Genomic DNA, 18,248 nt, shown 5'->3' with positions numbered 1-18,248 from the left:
TTTTGTTTTCAAATACCAAAACCAGAACACAGTTGTATCCAGATACATTTCTTAAGACAGTAGTTAATTTCTAGATTCTAGACTCTAGAAAGGGGCAAATTATAGGGCTTTTCACTGTAGAAATTGATGTCATCATCCCTTTAATGCTTTTCTATTAGAGAATATCGTCCTGTGTCTGACGAGTTAGCTATATCAAAAGTGGATTTTATATTTCTCAATATAGAATGAAAATGTATGCTTTGCAAAGGCCATAGTAAAGAATAGTGAGAAAGACATAAGAGAAAAGTACGAAATCATTATCATTGAATGAAAACCGAGCACAGATGATTCCCGTAGTTGGAACAATGCTTTCCGTAGATGTTGGAAAAATGTGAACAGTGAGTTACAAATATTAGAGAAGAATGTAAGATAGGCACTAATTCAGGCCCAATCCAAAAGTACTACAAAATTCTCATAAATTACTTTAATATTTATTATTTGTTAACATTCTAGAAAAGTATAGAACAGTGGATCATAGATCAATCCAATGTATGAGATGAAAAAACTCAGTCAAAATTTTTCTGGTTGGTTCATATAGTAGAGATAATTTCAATGAAGCTTAAAATCGAAAAAATAGATACTGCACTTGTCTAATAAAGTTTACATGACTAGTTGAACCTCCTATGCTGCTAAGAATGTTATTATTTGTGGGGCTCTCAAGGAAAATAAATGGTGGTTTAGTTAATTATCCCATTTTTCCTTGACATTCTTCAATAGTTAATGTGAACCATTAGTTGTCATGTTAGAATATGGCACTCCAAGAGTTATTACCAAATGTCATATGGTGCAGTAACTGCATGAGGGTGGAATAAACAACCTGCGAATGGCTGCACAGAGCACAGATCAAAAGCTAAATGGGAAGAATAATGGTGATTGGGCAAGGAAACAAGGATTAAATTGCAGAGAATGAAAGAACTACAATGAACCACCAATATTGGGAAGAATAGGGCACTCCAAGAGTTATAACCAAATGTCAATATGTGGCAGTAACCGCATGAGGGTGGAATGAAGTTTGAACAACCAGTGAATGGGTGTGCACAGCACACACCGAAAGATAACTAGGAAGAACAGTGATGATTGAACAAGAAAACAAAGATTAGATTGCAGAGAATGAAAGATCAAAGAACTACAATGAAGCACCAATATTGGAAATCCAATCACACTATGCTACCCAACCCCTTATATACATATGTGCAGAGACTCGCTGCAATTACGATTGAATTAGTGTAAGATCTACTCAAAACCCAATCTACCAACAGTGATTCTACCTAGACCTGTTCAATCTTGTAACCTTTGGATGACCAAGACACCTCATTATATAGCACCACATCAAATCCAGTTATGCTGATATGGAAGAGTGAAGTAGGCATTGCCATAAATGTGTGCATAGGAGAAAATCCAAATGGTTGTCATCTACAAATATTACTGACCATTCCACAATAAATTTGAACCTGACATTCTTTTGACTTTAAAGAATCGTCAAGCCATCAGACAATCCAATTGCTTCTGCCAAAATGACCAGCTCTCGACATCTGATGTTGGCCATCTCTCTTTATGGCATGCACTAGAAACAGGTTGTTGGGGTGACACTCATAAAGTGTAGGGTTTTATGTGGGTGGAGGCATAGAACCAAGGAACTTGCACCAACTGGCGCAGAGTGCCTGGGACACTGTAGCCAACCAACACACAGATAATATAGGCATGCAAGCTAATCTCGTGCACACAAGAGGTACCACAATACAAGGACTTGCACAAGTGAAGCACGCAATTGGAAAACTACAAACACACATTTTTGGGTAATGCAAGGTTGTGCCAACCCAAGGATGCTGCTCCATCACATTGCATGGAGCTGCAGGGAATGGAAAAAGTAAGTGTTGTAAGGTTTTAATGACATCTGGATTCTGGACAGTTGTCTCTGTAATTAATAAAAGGCTTGCATATCTAAAAAGTGCATATCATGAATGTGATGTGACACCGGAGTAGAATCTGTTCAACACATCAATGGGGGTTGATGGTTGTAATGGCTAAGTCAGATCAATCAAGTTGCTATAATTGGTAAGAGATCAAGAAAATATAGGTCAATGAAGATTCTTGATGGTAGCTTTTGAGACTAAAGGAAAACTAGATGATTCTTGAGTGAATTCTACAACCCTTTGCCGATAGCCTCTAAATGTTGAAGTGACTTGATAGTAATAAATTAATAATGCTAGCAATACAACTCTAATGGGAGTGATAACCCCATGTCAATGCTCAGGCTAGCTTTGAAGTTACCGAAATTGCTTCCTGTGGAAACATATAATAAGTAAAGCCTACATCTAAAAGTTCAGATCAAGAATGCGATGTCAAGCTGAAGAAGAGGAATGTTTTCACATCAATGCAGCTCAATGGTCATCGTGGCTGACTTAGGAAAAGTGAGCTACAGTGATTGGTTTTTAAAGAAAGATGGGGTGATAAAAGATTCTTCATAGGAATCTAGTGAGTGCTGAACGTAAATTAATATATTAGACTACAGAACCTTCCCAGGAAGTCTTGATACTTCATCCTTGTGAGCATCACCTAGATAAAATGAGTGGTAACTGGACCATCCATGCTCATGAGAGATAGGTTCCATGATATTGACTCAACGAACTATACAATTAAATCCTCCTAATAAACATCATGCAATGGAGGAAAGTCTAATGAACCAAATTGTTCCCTTGAATTGAGTTTCATCAAAGCTACTGTAGAAAGCAAATATGCCGAGGAGAACAGTAATGTAAATAAATAAGGAAATGCAGTTTCTATAGACAACCAGCCTTTTGGATAAGATCGATATAAAATCATCCTTGTGAACTGTGCAAAACTCATGCTTCTACCATCAAGATAAATAATGTTGGGCAGGATGCAAATGCCTCAGGTCTCATGGTCTCAATTTAGTATAACTTGGTAGCTTATATCCAAGTAGAACTCCAAATAATGAATTATTTATACAGTTCTCAGAAGCATTAATTTTTCTTCATCGTTGTGTCCAAAGATGCTTTTTCTGATTGTGTAAAGAAACATCATCATCTATTGTTTCGGTAGCATCAGCATGATTGATTGTGCTTCTTTCCTTTCCATTATGATCTCATCTTATGTTGCAATGGCTGATGAGTAAGAACGATTATAATTGAAGTTCAACGAAATTTTACACTGCATTTGCAGTTTAGTGAGAAATAATTTCACATTTTTAAATCTGTTACTGAAGTTTGATTTGATTCATGTTCTGTGATTTACAGATCAAAATATATATGGGAGATGGTTGGACTCAGGACTTTAAGAAAACACATTTTGACACCTATTCTCCTCCTGACTTTTATACCAGGGTAACAACACATCTCTTTATTAGAAAATCTTAACATAAATGGGCTAAGTTCTTTTGAGAAGTTTATGATGTATGCAATTGCATTGCTTGCAAATTACAATCTACAGGTTGGGATTGCTGGTGTGCCTGCTGATACAGTCATGAAAAAAACACAGACAATTGAAGATAACTGGACCCCACACTGGAATGAGGAATTTGAGTTCCCGTTAACTGTTCCTGAATTAGCTCTGCTTCGAGTTGAAGTCCACGAGTATGATATGTCTGAGAAAGATGACTTCGGTGGTCAAACATGCCTACCTGTCGCAGAATTGAAGAAAGGGATTCGCACGCTTCCTTTATATGATAAGAAAGGAGAAAAATACAAGGCTGTAAAACTTTTAGTGCGAATTGAATTTGTTTCAGTTTGACTGTCATTCTTACAATAGGACGAGTGTTCTGTAACACACGAGTGTTCTGTAACACACGAGTGTTCTGTAACACATGAACGTGAGTGTAGTTGTATAGGAAATCTTCTTGAGATTTAAATCATAAGCTGTTCTTTAAGATAACAAGTGTGTAATATCTGTACTTCGTAGAATATAAATCTTGTGCCTGAAGGAATCATTCAAGATTATTAAAATATATTTCTACTGGCAAGACTGGATTTCTTATACTTGTATTGCAAACACTGCGAGTCATAATTCATGATAAATTTAGTCTCCAAAATGCACAACATGAATTGACACATACTACATTTGCTTTTCCAAGTTAATTCTACTTCAGGTTGGTGCCATTCTTTGGTTTCCACTACAGTTTGCAAAATGGCATCAAATTATAATGTACCTGAGTTTGGATCCTTCTGAATGGTCAATGGGTACAGATTGACATGAAATGTACCCGACAACTCAAACCTGGAACACATTGCGAGTTTAGTTGTGGTTATGCAAATGATTTTAATTGCTCAAAATGCATTACAGCTGAATAAAGTGGACATCTGCACTTTGATATTTGGAATGAAAAATCGCAGGCAACAAGAGGGAAGTTAACCAATGTCTAAGTTTATATTATGGATTAAAAATGATTCTGGAGTGGATCTTCATCAATGTGGGGTTTACTGAAGAGGTTTTATTGTTCCCATAGTTAATGACAAATAATCAGTGTTCCACGGGGACGCGTCCCCCCCCTTTTTGGCTGTGTCTCGGAGACGGGGACGTCTCCGGGACGGGGGGATGGGGAAAAACGTCTCTCGAGGGATGGGGAGACGCCCAAACCTCTCCTATCGCCCCCACGTATATGCAATGTTTAAAATTAAATTTTTTTAAAAATTAAAAAAAAAAAGATTTTTTTGGGGGTTAAGGGGCAACCCTAATTGGCTGCCCCTTGACCCCAACTTGGGGGTGCTGCCCCCAAACCCTCATCAAAAAATATAGGGAGAAACCGCACCAATAGAAGTAGGGAAAATTTAACCTCCGAGTTTGATTAGGCTCCATATAACAACATAATTAGCATTGAAGAAATCTTGGTATTTAGATTTAGTATTTCAAATTTCCTATAGTGTCATTTGAAATGTAATTCTTATACTATCATACTGTCATACATTTTTTCAAAACTATTTTTTCAAGTACTATATGTATATGTATAATAGTAACTATATCAACACCACCACCCCCTCGTTGTCGTCCCCCCGCTGTCCCCAACGCCGGTGGAACATTGCAAATAATCTATTTTGCAGTAAAAACATTGAGAAAAGTTAGCTCTAAAAGCATATTGCTTTCTTCTTGGTTGTTAGCCAAATTCGATTCTTAATGGGAACAAAGAAATTAGATGAAGAATGATTGAATGAAAGATTTAAATGACGTCCACGAGACCGAACAGTCTATGGAACTGAAGATAGCATCCTTAATTAATCTTCAGATTCCTTTCGATGTCCAATCTTCTACTATTGATTTTGACTAGGAGGTTGGCAGTCTAGTTAATTGTATCTTCCTCAAATAACTGATGCATGTTGTCAACCCTCAATCCATTTTCACACTGAGTGCGGATGTCCTCATAAGTTGTGCACTCCATGATGAAGTGCCATTCTGTTTCCACAACCCCTTTATTGCAAAATATGCAATCTCTTTCCTCCCATGCTTCTTTGGGTATTTTCCACCTATTGGTCTCACATCTAAGGTGGTGTGCAATGAGCATCCTCACTTTACCTTTAATAGCACCTAAATATGTTTTTTCCATGGTGCTCCTTTGTTGGGTTAAACTCTTTGAAGTAGTATGCCTTTTTCTACCCCAATCTGATTTGTCCACATGGTAATATGAAAATTTTCAAAAACATAACTTTTTATTTCACGGTTGGTGTTATGACACTCATGCAAATCAATGTTCCACTTGTTCAATTAATTGTTGTTTTGCTTCATCCAGGTTTTCTTCCTTCGGTTTAGTGTCTCTTCCACAATCATTTTAGGCCAGCGATGCTTATCCATGTTCGCAACTTTCTTTAAATAACATATCACTTGGATTATTGTCGAGGCTTCCAAAGGAAAAGTATCTGCGTTGGCTAACAAAATTTCATGTGGGATTGTGCTTTTAACTTTGAGATTGCTTGTTATTAAATGCTTTTGGATTCTTTCTAGTTGCCTCCAATTGTAGTTGACATGTTGCTACCCCATATTTCACAACCATAGAGAACAACCGGTGTGACTAGAAGACCAAAAAAGGTTTTCTTGGTTTTCCAGTCCCAAAGTTTCGCTTTTCTGCATCTATTTTGAAGTAAGTATGAGGCTTTCCAACCTCCTTGTATCCTTTTTGTTCTACAAGTCTCCCAACTGAGCTTGTAGTGAAAGTTGATCCCAAGGTACTTGTATTCTTTCACTATTTCCAATGGTCTGCCTTCAAAAAGAAAGGTAATTTGTTTGTCTTTTCTTTTTCACTTTTTCAAGAGGAAATCAAATAGACTGATTCAATTTTAATGAAAGAGTCACCAAAAAGTGAGCAACAAAATTATAAAAGATATGCATAGATCCCAAGGAAACGATACCCAATGCAATGAAATATGTGTGTTAAATTACGAACATAGAGACGGTTTATTAGAGTTTAGGAACATCCACTTTATAACGCTTTCTAGGACGAAAGGTACAAATGTAAGCAATGAATAATGAAATTAACGTCGATATTTTATAAATGGAGGAATTTATGCAGCTGATCCAATCGTCTTGCAAGGGACAATCAGATTCACTTACACATAGTGGGAGTTTGATTGTTGTCCTCGATGGAACGACACTTGGTGGGCAATAATTTGCTGATTTACAAGTTGACAGTCTTGTTCTTTGTAAATTATTTTTAACATCTTTTACCAACTTTGACTATCATTTGTACCTCATTTGCTTGTCCTTAAGGTGAGGAGAAATCCCAAACTAAACAAGTAGTTCTGCTTGAGAGAGGTGGGTAATGAGTCTTCATTTGGCTTTGAGCTTTTGAGGGTTATTAACTCACAAATTTTTGATGGGAAGTCGCCTGGGGTTCTTCTAACCAATTATGGACCTTCAAGACGACACTAATAATTTTTTTGTCGATATTAAATCTTATTTAAACTCAATTTTTGAGCTTGTGCTTATTGAAACGTCAGGCATTCTTGATTTAATGAGGAATCCCACTAAATGTTAGTGAAGTACCGTGGAGACATTGAAAATCTCAACATTAATTATGGTGAAGTAAATGTATCTTTCTATTCATCTTACATTAATCTAGATCTAATTAAATGATGAAAGCTACTCAATAACAAATTAGATATAAACACTATTCTCGTAAATTGGAGTAATTTAAGAGGATTCGGGGTTATGATTTAGTTCGGTAGAGGTGCAAACCTTGTTATGGAATGAGAGGTATAATGCAATAAAAGATTTCATATTGAAATCTGTGTGAGTAGGCTAGTATTTCTTTCTTTTAAAAAAAAATTTATCTAGTGATTTTCCTTCTTATGGATTAGGTTACAGTATATGATCTAGTCTTTTAGATTAGGTGCAACAAGGTCTTTTGTTGAGACAAATTTGATGATTTATCTTTTCTCCTTTCTCTTTTGTTTTGAGCTCAACTCTTAGGTGCTAAAAATCACAATGAGAATTGCTTTAATATGAAGGTTATAGTCCTTTGGCTTGTCTAATGGTATTCAAGCCCTCGTTGAAGAACATAGTATTGAAATATGCCAAGTAGTTTTGTAAATGCAAAAAATGGCCAACTAATGTAGTGTCGTAAGTGTAGAATCCAACGTTGAATGTTTTGGAATCAAATGATCTTTTAATTGAATCCTCAATTGGTTCAAATGACATAAAAAATATCTTTAAATACATGCCCATACTCATTAATTGAATTGGCACGTGGGCCTATGTGGTAACTATTTTTAGTCAACTTGTGTGCGCAAAAGTTTAACATTGATTTGGTGGGCAAGCTCTTGGCATGTAGTGTAGGCCTAGAATAGGTTGTATCACATAGTCTTGTCCTCTATGGTTAAATGTTGCAAGATGTTGTGTATTGATGGTTGGGGTTATCAGGGTTCACCCATAGTGTGCTGGTGAAGTGGTGGTGTTGTTGTGACCACCAAGGATCGAACCCCCATTGGGCCATTGTGATCACAGGCTTGTGCCTTCTTTGATTTTGTGTGCTCATGGGTTTGAACCTCAACAATGTTAATTGGGGATGAGGTCCTCCATTTGTGATCTCATCGGTTCATAGATCTAGATCAAAAGTGTTTCACATGGTTTTGGAGGGCATGTTATGTTGGCATCCTCAGTTGCCTTAAAATGTTTGTTTGACATTTGAGAAAAAAAAAGGTTGTGGTTATCGAAAGTGACATATAATTGATGGATGCCATGTAAGAGTTAGTTCTTGTGCCATATAGGTCAAATCAATTGTTATGGCGACACAAAAAAGACACATTCAAAGTGACAAAATGAATGTGTAGAAGATCATCCATTCCCAAGTGATGAATCCATTGCCACTGCTGAAGCTCCCATTGAATCGTGATACAAGATCTGTAAGCACATGACAACCCATCCTAATCTAAAAATCATTTAGGTCCACATGCATACAAGTGTACTACTATCACACCAAGTGGAGCCAAGGTCTCCAAACCAAGGAAATAAACCATGGTAAGGACCCCATAACCAACTATCCAAATATTCATTCATCATCCATCCTCTTATCTCAAAGTAATCATACCAATATACAAGCGACCACATGTAAGACCAACTAACAAGTCTATATAAACATTGAATCAAACCTTGTAGATATAGACAGTCCACATCCGAGTCATCCCACTACAACCAAATAAGTTGTATACACCTACAAATTGCATTACTCATAGATCCAATTGTTGAAACATGTGAACTCACCATCACATCAACAAACTGCAAAATTGAGATGTCAAAGAGAAAAATCATGTAGACATGACTCAAGAACCAAATCAGGCACAAACCTAATTTACCAATCATGTCCATATCGAGCAACATAGTCCAAGAATCATTCAAGCATTACCACAAAAATGCTAAGTGACTAATCATATACCAACTTTTCCATGCAAAAAAGAAACACACCTCACACCATGCACAAAGAATGCATGCAAAATTGCAACTATCTCATCCAAAACATCCCAAAAGAACTAGGGTCTAAAAAATAGTCTATCTGCAGATCCACAAAAACACAAGTTTTGATTGTCGTGTAAAACCTTCAAAACCACTATGTTCAAGAACAATCATGCACATCCATACCCACTTTGCATCTGGAAGACTCATAATTCTGAAAAGCGTCATAATGGTAAACCAAAACAACAAACGATCATGAATGAGCATCACCATAGATTTTTATGGAAAATCTATAAACCCCTCAGATCAAATGCAAGATGAATCTAAGCTATGCAAGTGCAAGAAATCCATAAGGATAGATAGGTTTATGAACTCCAATCTATTTGTAGGACAACTAAACAACCACCACATTGTACATGCATGTGAGGGAGACAATCTATTATAGAAGCTTCCATATTATCCAATGATAAACTCCATAGCCTACATGCAATTAGGAAAAAAAAAAAGCAATGTCTTCCAATATTGAGAAAACCCAAGCACTCAATATAAGCACATCACTTCACATTTGAAGATAAACCAAACTTTTTCATATCACCAAGGAGCCTCTCACAACACCCATTATGAAAACTTTGTTGCACACAACTACAAATTGTAAAAGCACACCCCATGCATGAAGGTCATTTTGTTGTTAGACAAGAGCTCCAGATCAAGTGTCATTTCAAGATGATAAACTCCATTTTCTCTATCGTTACAATCCTTCAAAGTGTGCAGTGTCCCAAAAATCTAACACAATTACAAGACTTTCACTCACCAAAGGATCAATCCTCAGTTGATTCCTTCAAGTTCACTCAAGCTTGTTGGGTTAAGAATCTCATAGAAAGGAATACCCAAAACTCAAGACACTAGGAAAGCTTACATGCAAGCACATGCCAGTAACATGCGAGCCCATGCGACACACATGAAAGTACATGCAACTCATAAACATGCACATGCAAAATCATGCAAGTACATGCAAATCTCATAACTAATCTTTGATACCAAATGAAGGGAAAATCAATATTCAGAAACAATCATTTGAGATCAATATGCACATTCAATATCCAATACAAACACATACTAATATTCATAAAAGTGGAATCAAACATAGTTAACTTCCAATACAACACACAAATTTATAAAATCATAAATCATGAACAAGACAAGAATAGAACATACAAATTTACATGAGTAAAACCCTTTTGAGTAAAAAAACCCACATAGCAAAACTAGAGAGCCATTATATTATTCAATCAAATAAAATGGTTACAATACAATATTTAGGCTCTAGGCCTTTACATGGAGATTTACATCCTTGGCATCATAACCCTTGTAAAATAAACTCCCCTCTCCTTTGTTCCTCTAACAAAATGCTTGTATAGATAGAGCTTACAGTGCAAAAGTAGAAATTTCCAAAAACAACACCTAATCACTAAGATGCCACATGTAAAGCGCCACATGCAAAAACACATGCAACTAGCACCTTCCAAATCTAACTACACCTCCAAAGGCATCCACATTCTATGTAGAATCAACATGGAATTAGAAACTACATCGATCCACAATTCAACTTGCAATAGCAACTTCCAAACTTGATTCTTTAAAGTGGGTGCCAACTTCCTACCAAATATGACCACATCATGGTCAACACTCAAATGCCATGACACTTGTCACCAAAGCACACCTTTGAGAAGTTTTTCAAAATTCTTCTCTTCAACAACGCATCCAAGTGACAATTGACACTCTCATGTGCTCTCCTCACTATACATATAAGAATTAGTAGCCCTATGGGTCACATAAAGTGATATGACAACTATTAGAAGTTGGCAACTTAGGGTATAACAATATTTCCATCAAATATTAGTTGAATAGTAAATGCAAAGGCTTAAAGGTTGAGACAACTTAATCCCAATAGCCTAAAGGACTCAAACCACCTTGTGACAGATGTTATGTATTCAGAGGTGAACACTATGTTGTTGTTTGCCCTCAATGATTAGTAGGGTGAAGGAATTAGCAAGGAGAACCACAACATCAAATCCATGTAGTTGTAGACAACTAATCGGTTGAATTCCAAGCCACACCTCTTCAGTGTATTGGTAAGCTCTATGGCCACACTGTTTCTATATTAATTGATATTGGTGCAATAGAATACTTTGATCCAAGAGTAGTTTCTAAGCTACTAGATAGATTGGGTCATATGACTGATTCATGGATGGTTCGGTATGATAACCACACAAAAAAGAGGGTAGATTCTTTTCTTGCATGCAGTGAGTTATACCTTCCATGTTTTCTGACTTAGGTCAACCTCTATGTAGATCCATTAGGGTCATATGATGTGATTTTGAGGATTATTTGGCTGGTTGAACACAAGTCTATTGTGAATTGCGAGGATAAGATTGTTGGATGTTTCGATGACTTTGGGAACCATGTTGACATTCATGGTTTTTAGAAAGCTCTTGAGCTTAGACAAATTCCATCTATGTAGCTCAAGAAGGCCTTAAGGAAGGGTTGTTCTATATATGTTGTCCAACTTAGTGCTCTTAAAAACATGAAGCCGATACTTGATGACTACCATATCCTAAAGGAGTTTTAGGATGTGTTCATTGTAGAGTTAACAAAATTGTCACCTAAGAGGGAGTTTGACTTTTCTTTTGAGTTGCTACCAGGGATTGAGTCCCAATCAAAAGCTCCCTATAGGATGACCACTACTAAGTTGTATAATTTGAAGGCACAACTACAAGAGTTATTGAAGTAAGTGTTTATCAGACCTAGCGTTTCTCTATGGGTTGCACTAGTCATTTTTGTGGAGAAGTATGGAACCTTGCGCTTGTGCATTGACTATAGGATGTTGAACAAGGCAACAATCAAGAATAAATATCCCCTACTGATGATTGATGAGCTCTTTGATCAAATGAAATGAGCTACATTGTTCTCTAAGATAGACCCTAGATCCGACTATCACCAATTGAGGATTAAAGAAGAGGACATTTCAAAGACAACTTTCAGAAGTCATTATGGTCACTATGATTTCATAATGGTGCCATTTGGGTTAACTAATGCTCCAACAACTTTCATTAGTCTAATGAACAATGTTTTTCAAAGATTGTTTAGATGACTTTGTGCGAATATTCCTAGATGATATCTTGATTTACTCAAAATTAGAGGTGCATGATAAGAATTTGAGGATAGTTTTACAATGCTTGAGAGAGCACAAACTCTTTGGTAATCTATCAAAGTGTACCGTCTACTAGGGAAAGGTGCAAATTTAGGCCATATCATTTTAGTAGAAGAGTTTCCATTTAATCTATAGAGTAAACTAAGACAATTGTAGAGTGGCATATACATCACAATGTGATTGAAGTTTGAAGCTTCATGGGAATTGTAGGATACTATAGGAAGTTTGCAGAAAGGTTTTCTAGAATTGCAACACCAATCATTTTACTCCAAAAGATAGGGAAAAGATTTGAGTGGAATGCGACGTGTGAGCAATATTTCCAATTTTTAAAGGATAAGCTCACTTCAACTCCTATTTTGACTTTATCCAAATGGGCAATTCGTAGTGATAATAAATTCGTTAGGAGAAGGTGTAGGAGGAGTGATAATGTAGAATGGGCAAGTGGTTTTTTATGAGTAAAGAAAGTTGAAACAATATGAGTTGAACTATGCACCACATGACCTAGAGTTAGCAGCCATAGTTCATACACTTCAAATGTGGAGACATTATCTTTTGGGTACAAGCCTTTTGAGTTGAAAATAGACCACCTAAGATTCAAGTATAGCTTTACTAAACCTAGTTTCAATGCTTGCCAAAGGAGATAGCTAGAGTTTCTTAGTGAATATGACTGGGATATAGTACATTAAGGGGAAATAAAATAAAGTAGCAGATGCTCTTAGCAGAAAAAAGGCATCAAACAACCATGATTACTACCAAATTTGATTTGAGACATGTGGTTCAAAATCTACAAGGAGATGAGCATTATTCTAGAGTGAATCTAGCTTTAGATAAAAATCCCTCATTATTAAGATACCATGGGAGAATGTACATTCCAAACTCAAGGGTTTTGAGGAAGTTGATCTTAGAGGAGATCCTCAAGACATCTTATTGAGGGCACCCAAGAGTAACCAAGATGGTAGTGGAAATGAGATCTTTATATTTTTGGCCAAGACTCAAGAAGGATGTGATTGAATTCGTGGCTCAATGGTTGGAGTGCCAACTTCAATAGGGTTTTTATACCCATGTGACATACCTAAGTATATGAACTTCATTAAGGGGTTTCCTATGTCAAAGAATATACATGATGTCATATTGGTAGTTGTAGATAAGTGGACCAAGGTTGTACACTTCATCATAGGGCATCTTAAGGATGGTTTATTGACCTTAGCTAAGAAGTTTTTCCAAGAGAAATTTTTGTTTTCATGGAGTAGTTGAGACAATCACATCAAATCGAGATACTTGCACGACTTCTAGATTGTGGACAACATTGAATGCAAAATTGGGGACAACATTGAATTTCAACACACAATATCACCCTTAGACATATGGATGGGCAGAGTGAGTGAATCAGGTAGTCAAAGACCTCCTTAAGATGTAGTATGGATCAACATTATAAGTGGGAGTATCTTCCATTGGTGGAGTTTGCTTATAGTAACTCCCACTGTGCATCTTTTTTGGGCATGACTCCATTTGAAGCTCTTTATGGGTGAAAGTGTTGTACACCCATTAGTGGAAGACAAGGTTGTGATTAGTCCTGATATGCGTAGAGAGATAGAGGATCAAATGAGATTTGTCAAATAGAGATTGAAGGAGGCAACAAATAGATAAAATAGATGTGTAGATAAGAGCAAGACTTTTAGACAATTTTTAGTTTGAGACAAAGTCTTTTTGAGAGTCAAACCTCATAAGAGTTCCACATCATTTGAAAAATCATCCAAATTTACTTCTAGATTTGTGGGTTCATGTGATATGTTGGAAGTGATCAACCCAGTTGCATACATGCTCTACCATCAACTCTTTCTCATATACATAATTCATTTCATGTGTTTATGATCAAGCAATATCATCTTGATGCTACTCATATACTTGATTGACATGCTTTACAGGTTCGGGATCTAAGAGTGGTGTTGATGGAGCCCATTCAAATTATGGATCCATCCAACATTAAGTTGTGTAATAGAGATATTGTTCAGTATAAGGTCCAATGAGACCAATATTTCGTGGATAGTGCCACATGGGGGAATGAAGAGGAGATAGTTTGTTCTTTTCCTTATTTGAGCACTTAGATTGAGATACTTAGTTTGCTTAGTGTGATACATGTGATTGCTTTGGTGTGCTACTTTTAATGTTTTAGTGTTTGTATAAAAAGACATTGAGATAATTTTCTGCATTATTAATACAATAAACTAGTTGAGACTATGGTTAATTATCCTACGATTGTTTGATTATGCATTAAATGTGTTTTAAATTGAATGTTTTTTTATTAAGTTAAAAACGGGTTTTTAAGGGACCCAAAACCTTGTACAAAACAGGTTTAATAGGGAGGACCTCAAACCCATAACTAAAAATATTCAGGATTATCCACAAAACGAAGCTAAATAAAGACGAGACGGAACAAAGCCAAGAAAGGGGATCTAAGCAGACGGACTCCTCCAGAAAGAAAAGATGCCTAACAAAAAGAATATATGCATGGAAAGTCTACAGGCAGATCAAACAATAGGTACCCCCAACCTGGAGCAACCAACCAACATTAGGATTTCCCTTTGGATCCCTTCTTTTGGGATCTAAGGGTCATATCAAAAGAAGGCGAAGACCTTTTAGAATGTTTGCTTTTAACCGAAATCCAACCTTCTTCAACCTTAGCAGCATCAACTTGCCAAACCAGTGAATCCAGCTCAGGAAACCCAACATCCAAGGAGAGACCAACAGACCTCGAAAAGCCAGCATGACCAATAGAGCCAGGGCCAGGCACATCCCTGGAAGACAAGACAAATAGTGGGACAACTCTAGCAGAAGCTTTAGAAGCGGAAGCAAGCAAAGGGGAAACACCAACAAACGTACCTACAATAATCCTATCACATCCAGTAGCAGGGGCAGATCTAGCAGACAAATCAGAACCACCAATTGGCTCTGAAGGAATCGAAGCAGGAGCACCATTTGAAACGTCAGCTGAAGGGACAACAATATCAACAGGGACCATGGGGGAATCTGCCACAGGCACTTTAGAGCCATTAATGGGAAGATCTGACCCAACCATCTGAGAAGAGCTCTTGAATATTGTATAATGTTGAGAGGAGGCACCTTTCCACCATGAAGAGGGCTTCTTCACTTCAACTCTCTCTAAATCACATTTAGCTGTGACATGCCTAGTCTTGAAGCATCTTCTACATCTGAAGGGAATCCCTTCATACTCCAAAGATTGAATCCAAAAACCCTTGGGGGTCGAAAGTTTAATCTCTATTGGCAGCCCCTTAGAAGCATCAATATCTACCAAAATACGTGCGTAGGTAGAATGAATGATATCAGAGGACTCCACATCCACTATAAGAAAATCTCCTAAAGTCTCACCCACTTCCTCAAGGAGTTGGTCCACCCAGAAATGAAGTGGGAGGTTGGGGAGTCTAACCCAAATAGGCATTTTATAGAAGGATTCAGACGAGGGGTTGAAATCCTCATGCCAGGGTTTAATCATCAAAGGGAAGCGATTCTCCCAAGTAAAAAAATGTTCACATAGAATAATCTTTCTATCCACTAGTTTTTCAAACTTAGCAATAAAAAAGTCTTTGGCTAGAGGAAAAATATGAATTGAATTCGAAATGAGGGGTTCCCAGTGCTTAGAGACCTAATCATGGAGTCCTGGAGGACTAGGCCAAAAACCCCTAAACTGGCATATAACCGCAAGAGAAGAAAGATCAGAGGCAATTTGATCAATCACATTAACCGTCTCATCTTCCAGATTAATAGCAATAGACTGACAAACAGGAAAAGGCTTAGAGTCAGCATAAGCAGATCCCTTACCCCCTCCAGAAGCTAGATGATCCGCATAAGAACCCCTAGAAGCCCCAAAAGCAGAGCCAGCCACTCTCAAAACCCCCGAAGCAAAAGTACCATCCACAGGATAGGTGTCCTGACGCATCGCATCAAGAGCCCGTTTACTATCCACAGGAGCATCGGCCGCAAGAGGACCATCACCATTTGAGCGGGCGGAGGCATCCAGACGACTAGGGGAGCAACGACCAAAGGCAATCGAGCGAGAGTTTAGAGCGGCAGATACTTCAAATTCCCTATACAATGAGATTAATTTTAAATTGAATGTTATTTAAAATGCATGAAATTGAAATTGAAATTGAAATGGTGATAAAATGTACTTTAACTATGGTTTTATGGACTAACATGTTGATGATAATTTGAGTGCAAGTGAGTGCAAGAACATGTTGAAGATGAGAGCTTGGCCGAGGTAGAAGTGTCCTAGTCACTCAATAATGATCGGCACAAAGGAAAACCAATGCACACACACACACATAGTTGCACACATGTAGCATTCTAAATGATTTAGTATTTCATTTTACGTTATTATGATGTATAGTTTGTATTGAGCGATATGTCTAAATGATGTTTATAGACATGCAATTCACTTACGTTATGCTTGTTTTTAATGATTTGATATAAAAAACTAAATCATCTCCTTTATTTTACGTCATTACTTGCATATGTAGCGTAATTGTTTTATTTAGTAAAAATAAAATGTTTGTTCTCTTTAATGCATATGTCGTCTTTCCAAATTAAACACACACACACACACGTGTATATATGTATGTATACATATATGTACACATATAAGCTATTTATATCTGCACTAATGTTAAGAGTGTCTTTTTAATATAATTGTTATATTGTTTAATCGCTGAACAAAGTAGAAGTGACAAAAATGGTCGATTAGCATGTATATACATGTCATGCCTAAAAAACAGTTTTCAATTTTGAGAAAAGCTTTAGTTGAAAAATAGTCAAACTCCCCCTTTTTGGTTTGACAGAGCAATTGGAACATCCAATTTAGGGCAGAAATTTTGGCATACAACAAAAAATATGAATTCTCAGTCATTATGACATTGAGTATTGGCAACCAAGAATGTGAATTTTGCAAGAACGATATCTTTGGAAGGCATACAAAGAGCTTTCACTTGCATCTTGGGAGTATGATTTGGAGCTTAGACTGGGGCTAGTTGCATTGTTACATAGTAGATTGCTTGAATTGTGAGGCCGTTGTTGGCACTAAATCTTACTAGTAAATTTTTGAAATACAAGAGAATTGGGGATTCTATAAAGGTTTTCTAGAGCAGTTTGTTTTAGGAAACTTGCACTAATTCATACCTTTACTTATTGGTTCTTCTCATAGATGTATTTCACATTGTTTTCTTGCATTTTGGATATGAATTGATACATAAATGTTACTACAGTATGATTTCAGATATGTTAATCAATGACATAGCAGCTCTATCTACATCCTTGTACATACATACATATCATGTATAAATGTGAATTTTCTCATTACCCTAAAAATACAGAGACACATCTGATGTTCGCTTTCTTTATCATGAAACTTATGGAAATTATGACATTTTTTATTTGAAATCCTGACATATGCATATGAATATGTTCATATATATAATCTGATTGAATAACATGAATCATCTTCTCCAATCTCTTTCTCAGATCTTTTAATGAATCAAACCAGAATTGTTTATGAATTCGGATTTGTTTATAGAATATGATTTTCTTATGAGATCGGATTTGTCTATCAATCACAATTGTTTATGAAATAAGTTTTGCATATGAAATAAAATTTGTTTTTGAGTGCAAAAGCCTTTAAAATGGCATTTCTTTTGAAATGATAATATATACCTATATAATATGTATATATATCTCCATATATATGCATACATACATACTTTCATAAGGCAATTACTTGTTTCTCTTACTCTATGAATGACATATATTTATTACCTGTTACAAAACAACATGATTATGATTAGAAAATGCACATCAAATATCATTATGCACAAAGAGTCATATAGATTTCATCTTTCGTAGAAAGACAATATGTAATTACGTGAATTTTGCATGACACATAGTATGAAATGAATGCATGTAGTATCATGATGTTACCATTTGCATGAAAAGAAAATAGTTAGTTTTAAGAGCATATGCATGTTTTTCTTATTATGTTTTTAATTAAAGAAAGTAGTTATTTCCTTGCATTTGATGGGTGTACCTTCTGGGATGGGTG

The 18,248-nt window shown here is 36.4% G+C and overlaps 1 protein-coding gene across 4 annotated transcripts in view; it reads left to right on the top strand.

Annotated features, from left to right (window-relative positions):
* The window catches only part of LOC131040255 (phosphoinositide phospholipase C 2), a 115,305-nt gene extending 98,015 nt beyond the window's left edge, over positions 1 to 17,290 (top strand). For 3 of the 4 annotated variants that reach the window (XM_057973151.2, XM_059207740.1, XM_057973154.2), the window contains 2 exons: positions 3,297 to 3,383; positions 3,490 to 4,032. In XM_057973151.2, the coding sequence (XP_057829134.2) occupies positions 3,297 to 3,383; positions 3,490 to 3,789 (387 nt within the window). In that variant the 3' untranslated portion in view covers positions 3,790 to 4,032. Of the gene's footprint in view, positions 1 to 3,296; positions 3,384 to 3,489; positions 4,033 to 16,995 lie in introns of those variants that run through there. The other variant, XM_059207741.1, reaches the window with a different exon arrangement.
* The last annotated feature ends 958 nt before the right edge of the window (positions 17,291 to 18,248 follow it).

Source organism: Cryptomeria japonica, chromosome 7 (assembly GCF_030272615.1).
Source record: "Cryptomeria japonica chromosome 7, Sugi_1.0, whole genome shotgun sequence".
NCBI lineage: Eukaryota > Viridiplantae > Streptophyta > Pinopsida > Cupressales > Cupressaceae > Cryptomeria > Cryptomeria japonica.
The sequence above is the reverse complement of the archived record's forward strand: the minus strand, read 5'-3'. Positions and strand labels throughout refer to the sequence as shown.